The 18,118-nt window shown below is 43.1% G+C and overlaps 1 protein-coding gene across 1 annotated transcript; it reads right to left on the reverse strand.

Moving 5' to 3' along the window:
• Positions 1-285: 285 nt before the first annotated feature.
• On the reverse strand, positions 286-17,246 carry LOC143331222 (uncharacterized). Its single transcript, XM_076747899.1, has 6 exons — positions 16,981-17,246; positions 16,671-16,884; positions 9,491-9,572; positions 8,776-9,290; positions 4,830-4,883; positions 286-1,609 (listed from the first exon to the last, which is right to left on the reverse strand). The coding sequence occupies exons 2-6, from the start codon at positions 16,737-16,739 to the stop codon at positions 1,484-1,486; spliced, it is 846 nt and encodes a 281-aa protein (XP_076604014.1). The 5' UTR covers positions 16,740-16,884; positions 16,981-17,246; the 3' UTR covers positions 286-1,483.
• Between the last annotated feature and the right edge of the window lie 872 nt (positions 17,247-18,118).

Here is an 18,118-nt window from a genome sequence, read left to right on the forward strand (position 1 = left end):
TCCAATTATGAAACACAAGCCTGTGCACTTTGTCACTCAGATGAAGTGCAGGGGTTCTATTGATTAGCGCAGCTTCAAAGATGCGGCATGGGAAGAGGGATTTTCAGACACAGTCGGTAAAAACAGAGCTTCAAGGAGAGGAAAATGCTTTAAAGTATGTGAAGTATCTTGTGACATACAGATGTGTGAAAACTGAAAGGACAACCCAACAGAAACTGTCTTATAAGTGCAACCATGAGTCACAATACATATGTTTAGATACTGACCCAAATAAAAATCAGCTCCTAAACAAGAGGCCACAGGGCATTTATTGATTCATTTTGTGCAACAGTGGACGAAAACATGTCACAATGTTACATTCACTTCGGCAAAATCTTAGTTACAGTGGTGACGTGTTTAATCGATTGATCGGCTCCATTTGGGAGCCGAGGACTACCTCAAGTTTCATTCGATACAACAGGAATGTGATTTCAAGGCATTAAGAGATCTTTAGAAAACACTGGGACGTCTCAGATATACCAGTGGTCCTCTTCTACCTAGAAAGTAATGAGGTACAATATTGGGAAAGAAAATGGCACACTACAAGTAGGCTATGCGGAACATAGCACCAATTACACTTGCCAAATGTGCAGCGAACTATTCTCACACTTCCTTATGTCCACACACCTCTCTTTCTGCAACAAAGCGGAATTCATGCAAGGAAAGAGGATACAAGTACTTAACTTTGACCTGGACTAAAAGTGACAAATTCATTAAGAAACGTACATCATCAAAAGGTCGACTACTCCACTACACACATGCCGTACATGTTTGCTGTAGCTCGCCATGACCTGCATATTCAATGACACATCCAAAGAAGTAGTTTTTCAGACGGACGAATGTGACCACTGTCTATGTTCATCTTAACAATAACAAGACATCAGATGACTCACCTCGCCATGTGTAGTATATAAAGTTACCAAGAACCTTACACGATGCCCAGTAATGACATCAAAGGAAGAAACATTGGAACCATTCGATTGTCTTACATGCATTATTTCCCTTGAATATTGATCCCAACCAGAACTAAATCCTGGCTTTAAAATGGTTGGCCTTGTCCCTTTGAACCACCTCTGGTCCACGGTCCATGTTTGTTTCTTGATCAGTCCTCCTCCAATCACAGGAGCTTTTCAGAGACAGCTATACATAAGCGAAACCTGAAGAATCCTTAGAAGTGTTGTGTTGAGGCCATTTGAGTCTCCAAAGTGTTCCTGTTGATTTCATGTGGAGTACAATGATCAAAGTGACAGCGTTACAAGGTGGAATTACCTGAGTGTGCAATTGTTCGACCATCAAACAAAACGTCTTTCTGGCGGTCAGTTTCAGAACAGTCACTCTGTGGTCTCGGTGCAGGAGCCACAAAAAAAAAAAGAAAAAAAAAAGAAGCAGCCGCCTGGGAATGAAGAGAGGGGGGAGAGGATTATCTGGCGGTGGGTGAATTTTCTTATGAGCAGGGAGGATCCTCGGACGGGGTCAGGGGGCAGGAGGGGGGCACTGTGCTCAAGGAGCGGAAGGCGAAGATGGAGGGATCGTAGGTGTACCTGGGCGGAGGACGATTGCCAGTCAGATTCTGAGGGGACAAAGAGACAGGTGGTCATGGTAAAGGTTACCTGCTGTCCATGAGTTATGTTGTGTGTATGTATGTGTTCAGCTACATTACGTCAGTCCACACTAACAGTGGCTGTAGTTTAGCTTTGTGCAGCATAAATGTATGGCTGGGAGAAAAGTGACTGAAAGCCTCGTTAGAACATTTTCACACTGATTCACACCGCAGGCTGGGTGACATAAATGCTTTTCCACTCACAGAGACCCCCCCCTTCCCCGAGCAGAACCTCGCTTGTTGTGGCTCTACAAACCCTCTGGTCTAAAATTAGCCCTGGTCATTTTCCTCCCTACAGGAAACGACAGGAAATGACTTTGTTGGATTTGGCAGTGAGGCAGCACTTTCTCCAGAGCCTGCTGAGGGGGAGTGAAGTTTGTGAGAAGGTGGACTGAGAAACATTAGGACCCTGAGACAGATTCGCTGTAATGAGGAGCTGATCCCATGGAAAAACCTGAGTGTGTGTTTATATGGAGAGCTTTACAGTATATTCTCAATGTCAACCATCACCAAACACCTCTCAGAGACCTGAGGTAGATGCATCCCTGGAACTATCTGAGTCCACTGAGATGCTGAGAAAGTGCCCACTGCTACTGTAAAAGCACCCAGTGACATCAGTGCATATGAAATCAGGCCCCATTAACGGTGCATGTGAGGATACAGTTGTTGCTATGACTTCAGCCAACATCTTAAGGGATTCAGTACTGACAAATGAGCCACAGTAACAAGGCAACAATTCCCAGTACCACTCAGAGCTGTTTTATCTACCAATGTTTATACAAACGGGCAAAAAGTGAGAGGTGGAAAAACAGTTCGCAGACCAAGAACAAGTTACAGTAAACTTGACAGATGTTCAGTGTTAAGATCTTCTCCATATGGCAGCTGCAAGTCAGGCCGACTGTGGGGGAGAATCATACATCAGGACGGCTCCACACAGTTGTACTGTGGTCACATCTGCAGTATGACGGACATTTAGGGCCCAGTGGGGTCAAACAAAGGACAAGTCCCAAAAGTATGAGGCTCTCTGTTTGTGCAGACATGAAAAGCAGCGGATGGAAAGCTGAGTTAAAACACCGGTAATGTGTCACATGTCCTGGAGCTGCACTAGTTTGACCAAAGTGTCTGTCCTGTTGATCATTCATTTCGGCACCCGTCTGCACATTTGAAACCTTTCAGCACGGTGTTCCCAGCCCTCTGTTTAAAGAAGAGGAAATTATGTGGATGGAGTACTGCATGGACCACATTCTGCACTGAACCAGGGGCCCAGAGGGGTCACAGGGGCCCTGAAGTAAAGCCTCCCTATGAGGTGACTGTATAAACATGTCTCGTTAATAAAAACCTAAGGGGTATGCAGCATATTTTCCCTCAATTTAGTTTTCCCCTCCGCTCTCCATATCTGCACCACTCCCCTCTCTTCAATCAATCTTCATCTTCCTCTCCGCCCGTTCTTTACAGTGGCTGAAACCAGACGCCATCACTCTTGCCTGCTGCAGCCTGGGAAGCTCTCATCACCCCACACTCCTATTCACCTCCAACCCCTAGAGGGGAAGGCCTCAGCAGCAGTGGCCAAAGCTGTGTTTTCCTACTGCTTCCACATGACCCCACCCCCATTAAAACACACACACACACACCACCGCCATCGACCTCCTCAACTTCTGTAACAACTCCCATGTTTGAATCCAGTCTCAAAGCCGGGGCCCCATCCAGATCCAGTGTCTCTTCTGGATCCTGGCCAGGAAGCCAAGGGTTGACAGACAAAAAGCTGGAAAGAGGGATGTGGAGAGAGAGGTAGCAGCAAAAAAAGAGAGAGAGAGATGGGATGGATCATGGGATGGATCATGCTATGTAGCGGCACAAAGGGTAGATAGAGTCAACACAAGCCTCCAAATGGCTCATCAATCCAAAGACTCACTGTGTACTCACTTCAAGAAGAATCTATGAACTGGAACATACCCAGTGCCCACAGACGTCACTGACAGGGACAACAACACTACCAACTACGCCAGCGAGAACGGTGGATAATGAGCAATATCTCTATGTATCAGTGGAGCTAAACAGATAGCAGCCGGCCAGGCTATAAATGGAAAGTGACTTCATCCCTGGAAATACACCACAAGGGAACCGCACAACACTCCACCTCCTCTTCCTCCTCCTCAGCTCCATCGCTCATCGCCACTCACTTGTTCTTCCTAAGCCACTCTCAAAGATCATCCTCTGTTATTTATTTATTTTTTAAGATTTGCACTGATGATACATACCTATATGGAGGATTGGAGCGACCTAGATGCTGTTACAGTTGGTATAAGTGTGTGCGTGTACATAAACAAGTGTGTGACAAGGTTCCATTGACACTATCCCACACAACGTGATAATAACGTCACTTTTCTCACCACACTGTGCATCCTTCTGGAGTACCCTGCTCCTTGCCAAGATGCTCAGGCTTGTTCCAGTCCGCTGCCCAACATGCTTCCCTTACTCACTACAAACAAAATCAACCCATACACAGTTGCAGTGCTGAGTTGGTGGATGATTATTGGAGGCTGTACTTGGAAAACCACTTTATATGAAGATCAGTGGGGACAATCTTGGGAAAATGCCTTTGTCCTAACTTATGAGCTATTTAATGGAGGAAATGTGCACATCTAAGACCATTAATGGGTCAAGTGGAAAGCTCAACTATTACAGGTTGTTAAGTGAGATCAAACAAACGTGAAAAAGAAATGAGCACATTTTTCTTTGCGTTTCTTTGCCCTAATCACTGCATTAAACTGTGTTGAGCTTGGTGCTGTTTGAAAAGGAATCTGACAGTGCGATCAGATTTTCAGACGTCTCATGGCTCCGTTGCTAGCAGGGCATGGGAACAAACGCTGTTGCCAGATGCTGTCCCAGTATGCAGTTGGATGGACATCAAGGTGCAGGCGACAAGACAGGCCGGGCTGTTCACGGGGGCCGGGCAACCTTGCAACCTTATCACGGCTGTAATGGACACCCTGATCTGGACTGTCTATTATGGATCTACTTTAAAGGAAAGGCTGTGGCTGGAAATGTATATGAGTGTGTATTCAGGTCAATAGCACCTGTATGAACAACTTACCTTTATGACAACCATAAATGACAGGGTTTTTAACAGACCATAAAGGGGTTTTGTTTATTTACTGTGGGAAACTAAGTTGAGTAAAAATGAACTCACCCGGATCTTTATAGTCCGCGCTTTCCCTCCACAGTTCTTTTTCAGCAGCATTTTCTGTGGAGAACAAGAATTCACAATGACAGCTATGCAAGAAAAAAACGTCTGCAGCAGCTTTTATGTACGTCCACGACAATCCAAAAACTGTGCAGAGGCTGTCTGCTTGTGCAATCTGGACATGTTGTTTCCCACGATTCCATGAGCTGCATCCAAAAAAGCAACCACTGTCTGGATAAAGTCATGCTTCGTTTATGTGCATGTGAATGTTGATTCTGATTGAGCATTAGAACAGCAATCGTTATATTAAAACAGCAAGGTCTGACGTGACAAGAAGTGTGAATCAGCAGTCAATTAACAGTGAATCAGGAAGATCAAGGAAGTGAGGCAAATCCAGCTGTCTCACTAAACTAAACAGTCAGTCAATGAAGCTTATGCAATATCCTGTCTCCCACTCCCCTCCATGTCCACCCAGCTCAACTATTCTCAAAAAAACAGTGGGGGTGGAGGGACCACACAATCATCGAATTGTCTCGAGTCGGGGAGGTAGCTTCTAAGGGGGAAGGGAGCACAGGAAAGAATGGAAACACAAGACTCCTGCTGCTGTGATGTGGGAGAGAGCTGGTGTGCACTTGCCCTCATGCTCACCTCCTGCCAGCCCTTATCTTTTGTTATCAATGACACTGCAGTCCATGTGGGTGCATGCAGCTTGAACAAGAACTGCAAATTTTAGTCAGCTTCTCAAAAAAAGTTAACAAAGAGAAAATATTTTGAGTGCAGAGACGTGTGATGAAGTGACTCAGTTTCGTTCAATGATCAGAATTTGATCACTTTTAAAAGGACCATAAACTTGCACTTCCATAAACTACATGTTTTAGCCAATCTACTACAGACCTTCAATGAGCCTGCATGATATAAAAACTATGAAGATGCAGAATTTTGTCCTTCTGTCTTTTCACCCCAGACATCCATCCATGTGGCTGCAACAGAATCATTCTATCCACCACCAATAGCCCACACCCACCTGCTCTTAGACTACACACACGTCCAACAGGTCATGACTTGCCACCTAGCGAACTGCTTTGTCTGATTGCTGTTGTCAGGGTTGATTTTAAATATTCTGTCTGTGTGTGTGATGGTTGAACATGTATCATTTATTCTGTTTTTTGAAAGACTTCTGTAAAGAAGAAAAATGTCACGTTTAACCACTATTCATGTCTATTATATATCATGATATATTATTATATAATACATACATTACTGATTAACTGCATTGTCATTTTGAAAAAATGAAGTGCCAACAATAAAACTGAGCAGTGTGACAGATGACTTATCTCAAGAGAGTTTTAAATCTCAGCTAGTTAATTTTCAAACTACAATGACATGAACAGAAACCAGTGGCTGTTTAGTAGGTGGGAAACTTTTAAGAACAAAGTCATCCCTAGAAGGTGGCTAGAAGTGAACTTGCAAATTAGCTACAGCATTTAAAATACTGCTACGGTACTTTGAGCAACCAGTGTGAATTTTTCATTATATTTAGTGGAGGTAGGTCGTTTGTGTGCAGTGGTCTGACATACTTCTCAAATGACCAGCATCTGCCACTCAAACTGTTCTTTCATGATAATCACTGGGCACTGCTCCGTCTGACCAAGAGGACATGGACAAGCCAGTGATCTTTCAACCCTGCCTTTAAGAAAATGATGAGATAAATAAACGTATGATGAAGGCATGCTGGTTACAATGAGGAACAGTAGCCTTGTTTGTTCACTGGCCCTAGATAGTCCTGGATCAGCAGTGTCCAAAGAGGAGTTTGGGAACAACAACTGGACTTTGACATTGTTTCAACATTTTCCCAACAAAATAGGGAATAGTTTAACCTGAAAAGTATTTCTCTCTCCTTCTCATATGAGCTTCTAACAGGAAATAATTCAACTAATGGCAGTCTGTGGTCTAAAACAATTTGTATAGGAGCATGGCATGGAAAACATTTGACAATCCATCCTGGGTAGCAGTTATGAACTGCTTGTCCACCTTCCACACGAGTAACACAGAATCCAATTGGTTTTGACATCTTTATACTTACATGTTATTATATATGTGAAAGACATGACGTGAGGAGGGTGTAGGGGTGGAGGCAGACGATGTGAATGGAAATTGTCCATCTAAAGGGTTAATGGGAGACTGGCGCTGCGTCTGCTGGCTACCTCTGTAGGCCCCCTATTGTATTTCCTGCAGCACCTCCCATTCCACTTGACTGAGTGTGCACACTCTCTCACACATACAAACACACTCACACTGTGGCAACGCACACACACACACACTGGTACAGCAACAAACTCACAGACAGGAAGATGTACACATGCAGACACAAAAAGACAGGCAGGATGATAGACGCGTACCCCAGCACCCCAATCCATCCCCCCACCCCCCACCCCCTCCCCTCACACACACACATATGCACATGCATGCACGCACGAGCACACACACGCACACAAACACATTCACTCTTCCTCTTTTTTTTTTGTCTTCACCCCTCTCATTGCTGCCCGCTGTCTCTCATCATCTGTTCTTTCCCTCTAAAAACCCCATGGACATATGGACCCCTGAAACCTGCAGTTTCTCTCCCTGCAAACACACACACACACACACACACACACACACACACACACACACACACTCTCTTTCCCATCCATGGTGTGGGCCAACAAGTCTATTGGATTTTAATGATTAGTGGACCAGCTTCTCCATGACTCATTAGTGGCTGTCGTTTTTCTGTTGTTTATTTAATCCTCTCCTTCTGCCTCCACCCCTCCATCATTTCCCCTCGCTTGCCAGCCTTTGTGAGAATCGAGGGCGGACATCTGCCGTCCGTGCCTCCCTCTCCTTCATCCCTCTCCAGCCAGACCACCGTGGTGGCGAGCGTCCGGCTATGGAAAGGGAAGACTTTGTTTGCTTGTGTGAGCGTGCACATTTGTGTGGCCATGTGTGTGTAGAGTGGCCTGTTAGACTGCAGGGACGTTATTGTATTTTTGGACCAAATCCTCAGCCCGACATAACAGAGTTGTTCGGGGGTGGGGGGTGGGGGGGGGCTGGGGGGTGTAAGGCTCATCTGCTGTTTGGTACTTTTAATTTATTTCAGTGGAATACCAGAATTGCTACAATGGCAAGCTAAATATGAAATCAAAGCAAATAGTTGTATTGATATTGCTAAGAAATATACCTCAACAAATAGTGAAATAGGTTTTAGATAAAAAAAAGGGAACCTGTGAGTGCTGTCACGTATCAATCAAGTAATAATTAATTAAATAAATAAGCAGTTGCATCATCCAACAGTAAATAATTATGGTGATAATAATTCATTGGTTACTTATTGCCCTGATAACTTATCTGCATGGTCATTTTGCAGTGGTGGAAGGGAACTATGCATTTACTAAAGTACTGTACCAAAGTACAGTTTTGAGGTACTTGTACTTGAATATTTCACTTTTATGCAATGTTATACTTCTACTCAATTACAAATGAGAAATACTTGACTTCTCCATGTAGGATTGGTACTTGTAACAGAGTATTTTTACAGTGTGGTACTACAACATTTACTTTATCAAAGCACCTGAATATTTCCTCCTCCTGTCATGTTGTTAATATGTTACTAATGTTATGTAATAATATGTTAACAATAAAAAAGGCTAAATGTCTTAAGCCAAACTAGCAGTTGCTACACACTGCAGTGTTCATTACACCTCTTGTCTGAAGTGTTGGATGGAACGAACGAAATTTTGCTATTTCTAGACCCTTCGCAGTAGTGGGGACCATAATAGCTTTAATGCACTAAGCAAAGGTCGTGGAAATCTGACAGTTACTCTATTAAATATCTTGCAAAGCTGACACTTCAGCCAGATGTTGGTGCTAGTAAAAAACATGAGGTGTTAAAACTCTAGCTTGGACTACTAACCTGTTGCATTTTCTCTAGGTCCAGACTGGGCCTCCCCGGCTCCCCACCGAAACTGTGCCGATACTTTCTGTAAGGTGCTGACTGGTCAAAGTGGGTCAGAATGATGGGCCGTGCCACTGGCTGCACCACCTGTAGCTGAAAGCGCATGGGGGGTGGCTTGAGGCTACGTGGTGGACTGGAGCTGAAGAGTACAGGGCTGGGGGAGGCAGTCAAGCAAGCGCCCGGTTCAACCAGTGGCCTGGCAGAGGCAGCCGGTGACCCGCAGCCACAGAGGTCCCGCACCTCCTCATCACTGGAGGCGCTGCTGTGGTGATCACTGTGGCGCTGGGGAAGCGCAGACACCCACTTCCTGTTGTCGCCGCAGCTGATGCGTTCGAGTTCTTCCTCTGAAGAGTGGCGATCCAGATTGGCATCTAAAAGGAGGCGGAGGCGTCGTAACCGGGCTGGAGAAAGCGGACCCTGGTTGTGCTGCTGGCTGGTGGCCAAGGGGGTGAGGGCACAATTTCTCCGTCTCTCTGGAGGAGTTGATGAACAAGAAATCAATTCAAAGGAGATGGTGTAGGCACAGTTGTAAAAGAGTGCAAATACTCCTGTTTACAAGCATATTATCTGTTGACTTGGAACATCTAATTACGATGTTTGAGGATCAATAAGTGATGGGAACGATCATCATCTATTTGCAAGAAAAACTATTTGATTTGCAGAGGGCACTTACCTCTGTCAATCTGTGCAAGCTCCTGGTTCTCCCCCTCTGAGTCATCGCTCTCCCCTCCCTCTCCATTGCCATGGTAAGAAATCTGGAAAAGGGATTGAATTCATACTGTAAGTCAAATAGACCATGTGGTAACACCTCAAACAATCAACACTCACACTGATCAAAGTTTGTATAGAACATTCCAAAAATATCAGTGTTTCTTTTTTTGAAGTCAAAATTTGCCCAAGGATCAATCATCATCATTATTATTATTATTTCAATTTTCAGTAGCAATTACAAGCAAAGTCCAAATAATCCAAAAGCAAATCCTTATAACAATTTATGTGATTTAATCCAGAACAGGGTGAACCAATTCCTAATCGGGAGCCCAGCATTATTTTGCAATTTCCTTAGATGGTCACAAAAACAGAACACTAACCAACAACACAGACATCACCTCGAACAGGCTTCTAATGGAAACATTTGTCTAAAACTAATTGTGGTGTGGTGATTTTGACGAACAGACAGCAGCAGCAGTTGAGTCACAGCTGTGTCTAAGTTCAGGCTACTTTCTTCTCCCACAGCCTGAGCCAGTCTGTCTCTTTAAAATCAATCCCTCGTCTACGCCAGTAGCAACAATACAGATACCCTGCAGACTGCAACGCTAAGAGTTAAGTAATGCGCTTCACACTCAGTAATTACCACTCTGAGGCCTCGCTGAGCAGCTGCCATCTGTGCTTGTGCAAGAGTGTGTGTATGCTTACAACATACATCCACACAAATATACACAGTGTCCTCCCTTCCACTCTCTAATACACACACACGCACACGTACACATGCACACACGCATGCTCACACACACACACTCACACCTCCTCTTCTTTCTGAAGCTCTTCAAAAAGAGGGAAAAGGGAGAAAGGAGCCAGGGCCTCTGAGCCCAATAAGGGCCAACGGTATTCAATTCATGTTAAGTGTGAATTCCAAAGTATAATTTCACACACTGTTCACTGTGTATTTTGGTGAAATACAAATCAAAAGACTGTATCACATAACTGCATCTCGCTTTTTTTTTTACATTTCCTGTCACAACAACTTCCACTGTAGCTCAGATACTGTTTGTAGTTTCCAAAAAATGACCTCACAATTACCAGAGATTTTCAAAGGATCCTTTGTAAGTAGTCTAAGTAGATATTCAATATAGTATGTAGATTGTAAGATTTTTGACTACAAAAAAATGGAATACTTTGGCATGAGCTCTCACATCAGAACAGATATACCACAAGAAGCTAAACAAAACATTGGAAATTGCTTTCCCATACGGTTTTGTGGCCCAGTGTAGTACTAAATACTACATTTCAAGGTATTAAATAGCACAGTAAAGGAAATCTGTGTAGCCTAATTCTTCAGGGTAAGATCACAGTACTGACACTGTTGTTGAAGACACACTGGGATAAGGCCTGAGTGCAGCCTTGTTGCTTTTCAGTACTGTGGGACACAAAGGCCCAGAGCCAGTATACAAGACAAAAAAAAAAAACCCTTGGCTCTCGAGGAGTCTCAAGTTAAACAGCATAACTTCATGAACTCCATAGGAAAATGACTCTGAGGAATAACTGTGGGAAGGAAATGTATTTTGGCAAGTGGCTGGCTCAGGGCTTCAGCTACACTGTACACTCCAGTGAATTATTGTTGGGTAGCATCCACGAAACAGCTGAAATCCTATTAAAAGTTACTGCTGCAGGACAGTAAGAATGAAGTGATGCTGGTGGTTCATAAACTTACTGTCTTCATTGTACTCACAAGAGACATGACTTTAGTCTGAGACATTTAAAACTGTATTCACGCTCAGTGAGATCATCAGGATGATTAATCATTTTCCAGAGATATTTTACCCTTTAACGCTACAGTCAGCAGCTTCAACTTATGTGCTTTCTTCACCTCAAAGTCTGAAGTTTCTCCACAGAGCAATCATTGTCTGTGCAACAGGAGGCAAACATAAACTGACAGCAAGGAATCGGCCTTTCCTTCCCCTTAGGAAATCGCCTCTGAGGTTGTTGTTGATGATCAACAGAATTGAACAATGTCTTGAACCATGACACACAACTTCTGTGTGTTTTGCTGGCTGACATAACAGCCTCCCACTTTCACCGGCTTCCTTAATTTACCGGCACACTGTTATCACTGTAACACTAACACTCGCAAACTATCTTAGAAATAACTATGCAAAGCAGGTATATTTCAACAGACCGTAACTAATTCAACCATGCAAATCTCACCTGAGAGTGTGCATGTGCAAGTATTTGAATAAGTTTCATTCCCAGTTCTGTTTTAGACCCTCAGCCAAGCATGGAGGTTATCAAGACAGTGGAAACTTGTTATCTGATATCGGAATGAAAGGAACTGTTCTTACAAATGCTGTGTGTATTTCATGCGTTGTGACTGTGTGTGAGACAGAGCAAGAAAAGTTTGCATGTGATTTAGAGCTACATCTGATATAGTCATTGCTTCAGCACAGCTAGCTACAACACATACCACACTCTGCCTAACTGATGTTCAGTTTATGGTTAGACAGGATTAAAAGGGTTTCCCAAAAGAAAAGCACGAGCAGGGTTTCGCCATCATACTCTACTAAAGCACCATCAGTCCAGCTCCAAAATATAGTAAAAGGCCATTTTTGTGCAATTTCACCTCATAATACACAAAAAATACTTCATTGAAAAGTAAATCAAATCAGCCAGCAGCTACACTGATGCACATGTAGTCTGCATTTTATCATCACAAGTTAAACAAGAGTTTAGCAGCTGGATGTAGAAGTGTTTGATGTATTTGATGACATTGTATTATACAGTTTTACAGGACAAGCATTTCCTCTTGTCACTTCCAGTTGTTCATTCTTTTTTTTTTCTCCTGTATAATACTCTGGCTAAGCCTGGATTGCAGTTTGCACCACTCCAACCTGGACAGGCTGCCTTGTACTATAATCCTTGCAGCTAAGCATCGATACTGCCTTTCCAGAAGTTCTTCCAGAACATTCACTGCTGTAAACTGGCACCTCACAACACAAACCGCATTTCTGCAAATGCACAACCCAATGCAACAGACCCATGTGAACTGAAGCACGTACAAGCAACATATTTAAGCGACAACATAAGGAACGACATGCAAAGGAGGAATCCCATAATCTATACAACAAACACATCCACACAAGACATGTTCAATCAGGACCACCCACAGTCACACCCTTCCCCACACGTTTATTAGTCATTAGCATTGCATTCACAGTGAAAACAAACCGTGGTGAAGGAGACGTGTTAAGCTGAAAACAAGTGTGAAAATGACATTTAAAAGGCTAAATGGCCTTCTAGTGCTGCTACAACATTAGTGTACAACGAGTATCTCCAGTATAGCTTTGAAAAATACTAACTTCTGCAACTGCATCCTTCAAATATTATCATCAAATCAATCACTGATGGTGTTCTTCATCGTCTCATCCAACCACTAAATTTGGCTCCACAGCTATTTTGCATGACAAATATTCAAATTATGTTTGAGGTGAGGATTTGGACTGCTACCAGCCAAGAGAGCAACATGGGCATGCAGTACACCTGAGAAAAACTGCACCACACTGACTAAGAGGCTCTTTCCAGCTTTTTCCTCACAATTGTGATTTGTCCAGAGTTGTCCAACTGTCCTAGTTTTGCAGTACTGAACAAGTCCATTTAGAGGTCAGAGATGTGACCCAAGAACTGAACAGTATGTTTATGTAAAATAATGCAATTATGGTTCAATCTGTAACACATTCGCACATTTCTCCACGTATTTCAGAATATCAACTATGATATGATTTGCTGTGAGCAACTTTCTAGAGACAATTCTCTGGAAAACGTGTAAAAAGTGACAGGCAGACAAAATGACAAGGCAGTTCTCATGATTTGGCAGGTTTATATGAATTGGCAGATTTTCTCCAATGTGCAACAAGACTGCAAAGATGCAGAAATTTTCTTTACTGAGAAAAATGTACAGCCTTATAATTTACAGACTGCAAAGTCAGACTTTGCTTAACATTTTTAATCCATGTTTCAGTCATATTATAATTATTTCAGTAATTGCAGACCTCTTGCAGAGAGCTGAGACAGATAAGCAAGGTGAAAGTGAGAGTGCATGAACGAAGCACAGAAAAGTTCTTTTGTGCATGCACGCAAAGACAGACAAAGAGTTGTGTGTTTGTGTGTCAAGAACAGTAGAATGAAATCCTTGTCAGGCCCTTGCATCACTGAGCAGCTTGCTAATCTGGATCAATGGCAATGTCACAGCGTACACACACCACCCAGTTCACACACATATCAGCTTTGCTCTGTCCCTCCACATTGACATGGACACTGTCACACTCCATCCCCCCTCTCATGAAAACACACAAGACAGGGTCAGAGATGGTTTGTCTCTTTCCTTCACCAGTGGATCTTTCGCATAGTGCATATTAAGCAGTCTTGACTAGTGTAAGATCCTGGGATAGGTACCGAAACAGGGCCTTAGAGACATTAGCCTCTTTTCAACTATCCTGAAATGGCTATTCAGCCCTCGATCCAGTGAGCACTGCTGCAGACTTCAAACTCAAATATTATCTGAGTAACTTGTGAAAAAGATAAGATAAGCCTTTATTGATCGCCAGACGGGAAATTCATGTGACAGTATAGAAAATAGCTCTGGTGCAACAAACCCTTCTGCTTGTGCTTTATTGAAATAATGAATGTCAGTATTTAGCCATAATGACAACATGAACACCTGGGCACCAATGGCAGACTATTTCCTGTGGGTAGACACTTAGAATAGTATGCAAACCACCCTTGATGTGCTGACATTCACAAGAACAGAACACCTGCAAATACATACATATGAAAAACAACACCTATATTACTTACTAATTTGAGCCTTTTGATCAGATAACACTGGCAGTTAATTTCAATGGGATACAGCAACGATTCAACACATGAAGATGTGTTTACTCATCATGAGGACAAGGCTTATTACTCAGCCTGTAAAAACAGTTGCAAAATGTTTTTTGTGGATTCGAAAATAACCCTGATGATGTCATATATGACAAAAGGCCTGCATTACAAGCTGGAGGTGTGAAGTTTGAAAGACATGGGCATACATGATGTGGGCAGGGTCTAACAAAACTCTATTGAGTTAATGGATTATGGGAAATGTGGGATCCAGCATGGTTGGTGCTGCACCCGTATTGGAGACTTACAGTCTGATCAACTCAGTGTGTGCTGCATCAGTCTGAACCATTCCTGTTTTAGGGCGTCTCTCACAAGATCCCCAACTTTATGGAAGTGCACTGCTGAATCCCCAGTGTACCCCTTCAAAGAAGGGTTGGGCAATCTTTTCCATTACCATATATTCAACTGTGGATACTCAAGATTGCTGGTCAGTGATCTGATTGGCAGAGGCAGCAAGAGTAGGAGGGAGTGGGGAAAGTTGCATCCCAGCACACAGCATGGACGACATAGGGTCAAGAAATGTGACAGCCTCCACACTATAAACCAGTACAAAAATGACAATTACCAACATAAACCACCACGGTCCAAACAGGAATCCGGAGAACATGTCCGACTCAGTGTAATGGGCTCATTCTAAGTCAACGAAAACACATCGATTCCTACTTTCAGGTGGTTAAACACAAATCAAAACATACATACGACTATTATATTCCATTTCCCCCATATTCTGCCCAGAGATCCCCCGCAATCTTTAAGTCCTTCAAGTAATTGCGGTGATTTGGGAATGCCACGACGGAGCAAAGAATTAGATGTGGGAAGAAACATGAGCAGTCAGGCGGCTGTAAACAAACCCACAGCTTAGCCAAATGTATTTGGCAGAAAGAACAAAGGCGTGTGTCATGAGTTTATATTTTGATTTAAAAATCAGTGTTGTTTCCAACGGGAATTCCTTCTTAACAGTCTGAGTATCGTGTTCAGAAATACAAGGCTTCGCTTGGAGAAATCTCGAGTGTCAGGCTAGGACATAAGCAACAGGTCTAGTCACTACTCGCAACTGGCTTTTCCCATCACACGAACCAGCGGAGAGAACCCCACCACCGAGCAGAGCGGCAAACACAAACAAAAGTAACAGGGACGGCACACTTTCCTCTGTATCCCCAGCCAGGCCTTTGAACAGGGGGCACAAAATGGCTGCCAGGCGACTATACAGTTGGGTGACGCACAATATTGTTGTGGATGGAGTGAGTTAGTGACCCATGCAGGATACAATTCACCCCTCTACTCACCAAAAGGAGGCATTATGCAAACTGAGCAGGCAGCAACAATTGAGGAGCACTTACATGGACTCTGTTGTGGAAAATTGGAAAAGGGTAAAGATGTAGATGTCGGGACAATAATAGCTCGCCACAGTAAGGTTTTCACTGATGTGGGTTTTTTCCTAGTCTAATCTACTCATGCAGCTATTTCCACCTATTTCCTACAGATTTATTCTCTGCGGATGCCAAACCTGGACATGCTTCACAGGCCTGAATGTGACTCTCAAACAGATCACCCTCTCTGTCACACAATAACTCTGGACAATCAGTGTGGACACACTACTCTCTTGATTCACCTTCTCATATGACAAACGGCTGAACTACAAGTTCATGAGTCACTGAGTGTCCATCTGTGAGTGGGAGAGTTTGTTGACATGCCACATGTTTGCTGATGTGTTTGTGTAGCAGTGTGGATCTCCAGTTTCTTCTTGTAAACATCTGGCTCCTTCCTGTAAGCCAGGAAGAGTAAATTCCTTCTAACATGGTAATGAATGGGCTGAGGTGCTTAGAAAGCAGAAAATACGTCCAAACAACACAGACACACACACAGGCTGGTAACTTCCACTGAGAAGCTGCGCAGTATGTTGTGCCATGGTGTGTAACTGCGTGTATGAGTGTGTGTGAAAGAGAAAGAGAAAGAGGGAGAGTGTTAATGAAGTCACTATAACCCAAATCAGGCAGGGCTCCAGGCTGTGAGTCCTCAGTGTTTAAGCTGCGCAGTTAACTGGCCTCCAAGAGAACAAGTCATGAGACAAAAGTAAAGCCACGCTGTTCGCACACATTTCTTCTTCTGCGCTAAATATTTTAGTGCATTACAACTACAACCTGTCTTTAAAGAGTGCATGATATATTGTAGTATCCTTATAGGAAGTAACACAAACTTACCTTCAGGTGGAAAGGATGTATCTCATTGAGTGAATGTCTCCTTAGCTTCTTCGTCAGCGTCTTTAGCATTTTTTTTTTCTGCGTAGCTTATGGCTTATCCCCTACAATTACGTTTTCTATGACTGTGTCTTATGTGACGTTCACGGCAACTTCATTAGCTAACATGAGCGACTTCACACAGAGGAAGGCACACTGGACTGCGAACAGCCGACCACTAGAAATAAAAAAAACAACAACAACAACAGCGTGAGCAGCCGTAGTGTTACTCTCGAGCTTCAAGTTAGCTGCTGGTGTCAAAGGACGGACACACCGAAACTGGTGAAACTGCGTAGATGTGGCTTGTTGTCAGAGGCTGTACGCAGCAAACTTGTTATTTTCGACTTCATTAGAGTCTCCGTTGTTGTGGAAAAGTCTGTTTCTTTTCGTCGGGCGGCTCTGAAAGACTGCTCACTCGCCGCGGCCCCGGCTCACTTCCACAGCTTCATTCAAAAATGTTCGGAAAATTAAAAACAATATCAACTTGTTCGCACTCAGACACGCACACACGCACACTCACACACATACACACAACCAAATGCACGCCAGCTCCACGAACACACAGAGGGCTCCTCCGGCTTGAGCGTACTGCCCGCTGATTGGCCGTGCTGATGAGTGATGTCATATTTTTCTCGCGTGGAGGAGGGAGTTAAAGCCACATTATCTTGTCTGTTTACTTCCTCTTTTCATATCAGGATAATAATTTATGTGCGCTAAAAATAAATAAATGTCAATTTTCTAATAAGGTAATAAAATCCTTACTTATGCTGCAGTTAATGTAGGTCTAATTAACGACAGAAATGACGGCTGTGTGTCACTCAGGTGCATTGCCTTACTGAAACACCTTACTTGCACAGTGAAATGGAACAGAGCCATTGTTAATTAACTGATAAGTTATATTTGTGCTTTTCCTTCTATTGCAGGTCAGAATGTGTGCCATGTGAAAAGACATAGTCTATTAGTACCATATTAGTCTTTAGAAGTAAATACATATCAGGCCATTCTTATGACAAGGTGACACTAGCTCCATGTTATTCAATCTATGTACATTCTCTTGGGATAAAAGCATCAGTGGTGGGAAAGTCTTCAGATTCACATGATTTTACATGAACATGTAAAAGTATGTAAATGCTATTAATGAAATGTACTAAAAGTATAAAAGTAAAAAGTACTTAATGAAGGAAAATGGCCTGTAGTGCTATGCTATCTTACATCTATCATCATAGCTATATTTTGTACATAAATCCTAATTTCTTAAGTAACATCACTGTCGCTGTCAACTAAATAATATGAAGTCAAAACTGTAATATTCCCCATTAACTGTCGTAGAAATATCAAGTCACATGGATACAGTACATGTACCTTATATTTGCACTTAAATACATGATCTTCGTTACTTTCCACTGCTGAAA

The sequence above is a fragment of the Chaetodon auriga genome, chromosome 14 (assembly GCF_051107435.1).
Source record: "Chaetodon auriga isolate fChaAug3 chromosome 14, fChaAug3.hap1, whole genome shotgun sequence".
Classification (NCBI taxonomy): domain Eukaryota; kingdom Metazoa; phylum Chordata; class Actinopteri; order Chaetodontiformes; family Chaetodontidae; genus Chaetodon; species Chaetodon auriga.

Bases quoted from the DNA above. Each gene is read 5' to 3' on its own strand.
- LOC143331222 (XM_076747899.1), bottom strand. From the start codon at position 16,739: ATGCTAAAGACGCTGACGAAGAAGCTAAGGAGACATTCACTCAATGAG. The intron at 9,291-9,490 runs GTAAGTGCCCTC...CAACTCCTCCAG, and splicing joins GCTTGCACAGATTGACAGAG to AGAGACGGAGAAATTGTGCC. The intron at 4,884-8,775 runs GTTAGTAGTCCA...TGTTCTCCACAG, and splicing joins ACCTAGAGAAAATGCAACAG to AAAATGCTGCTGAAAAAGAA.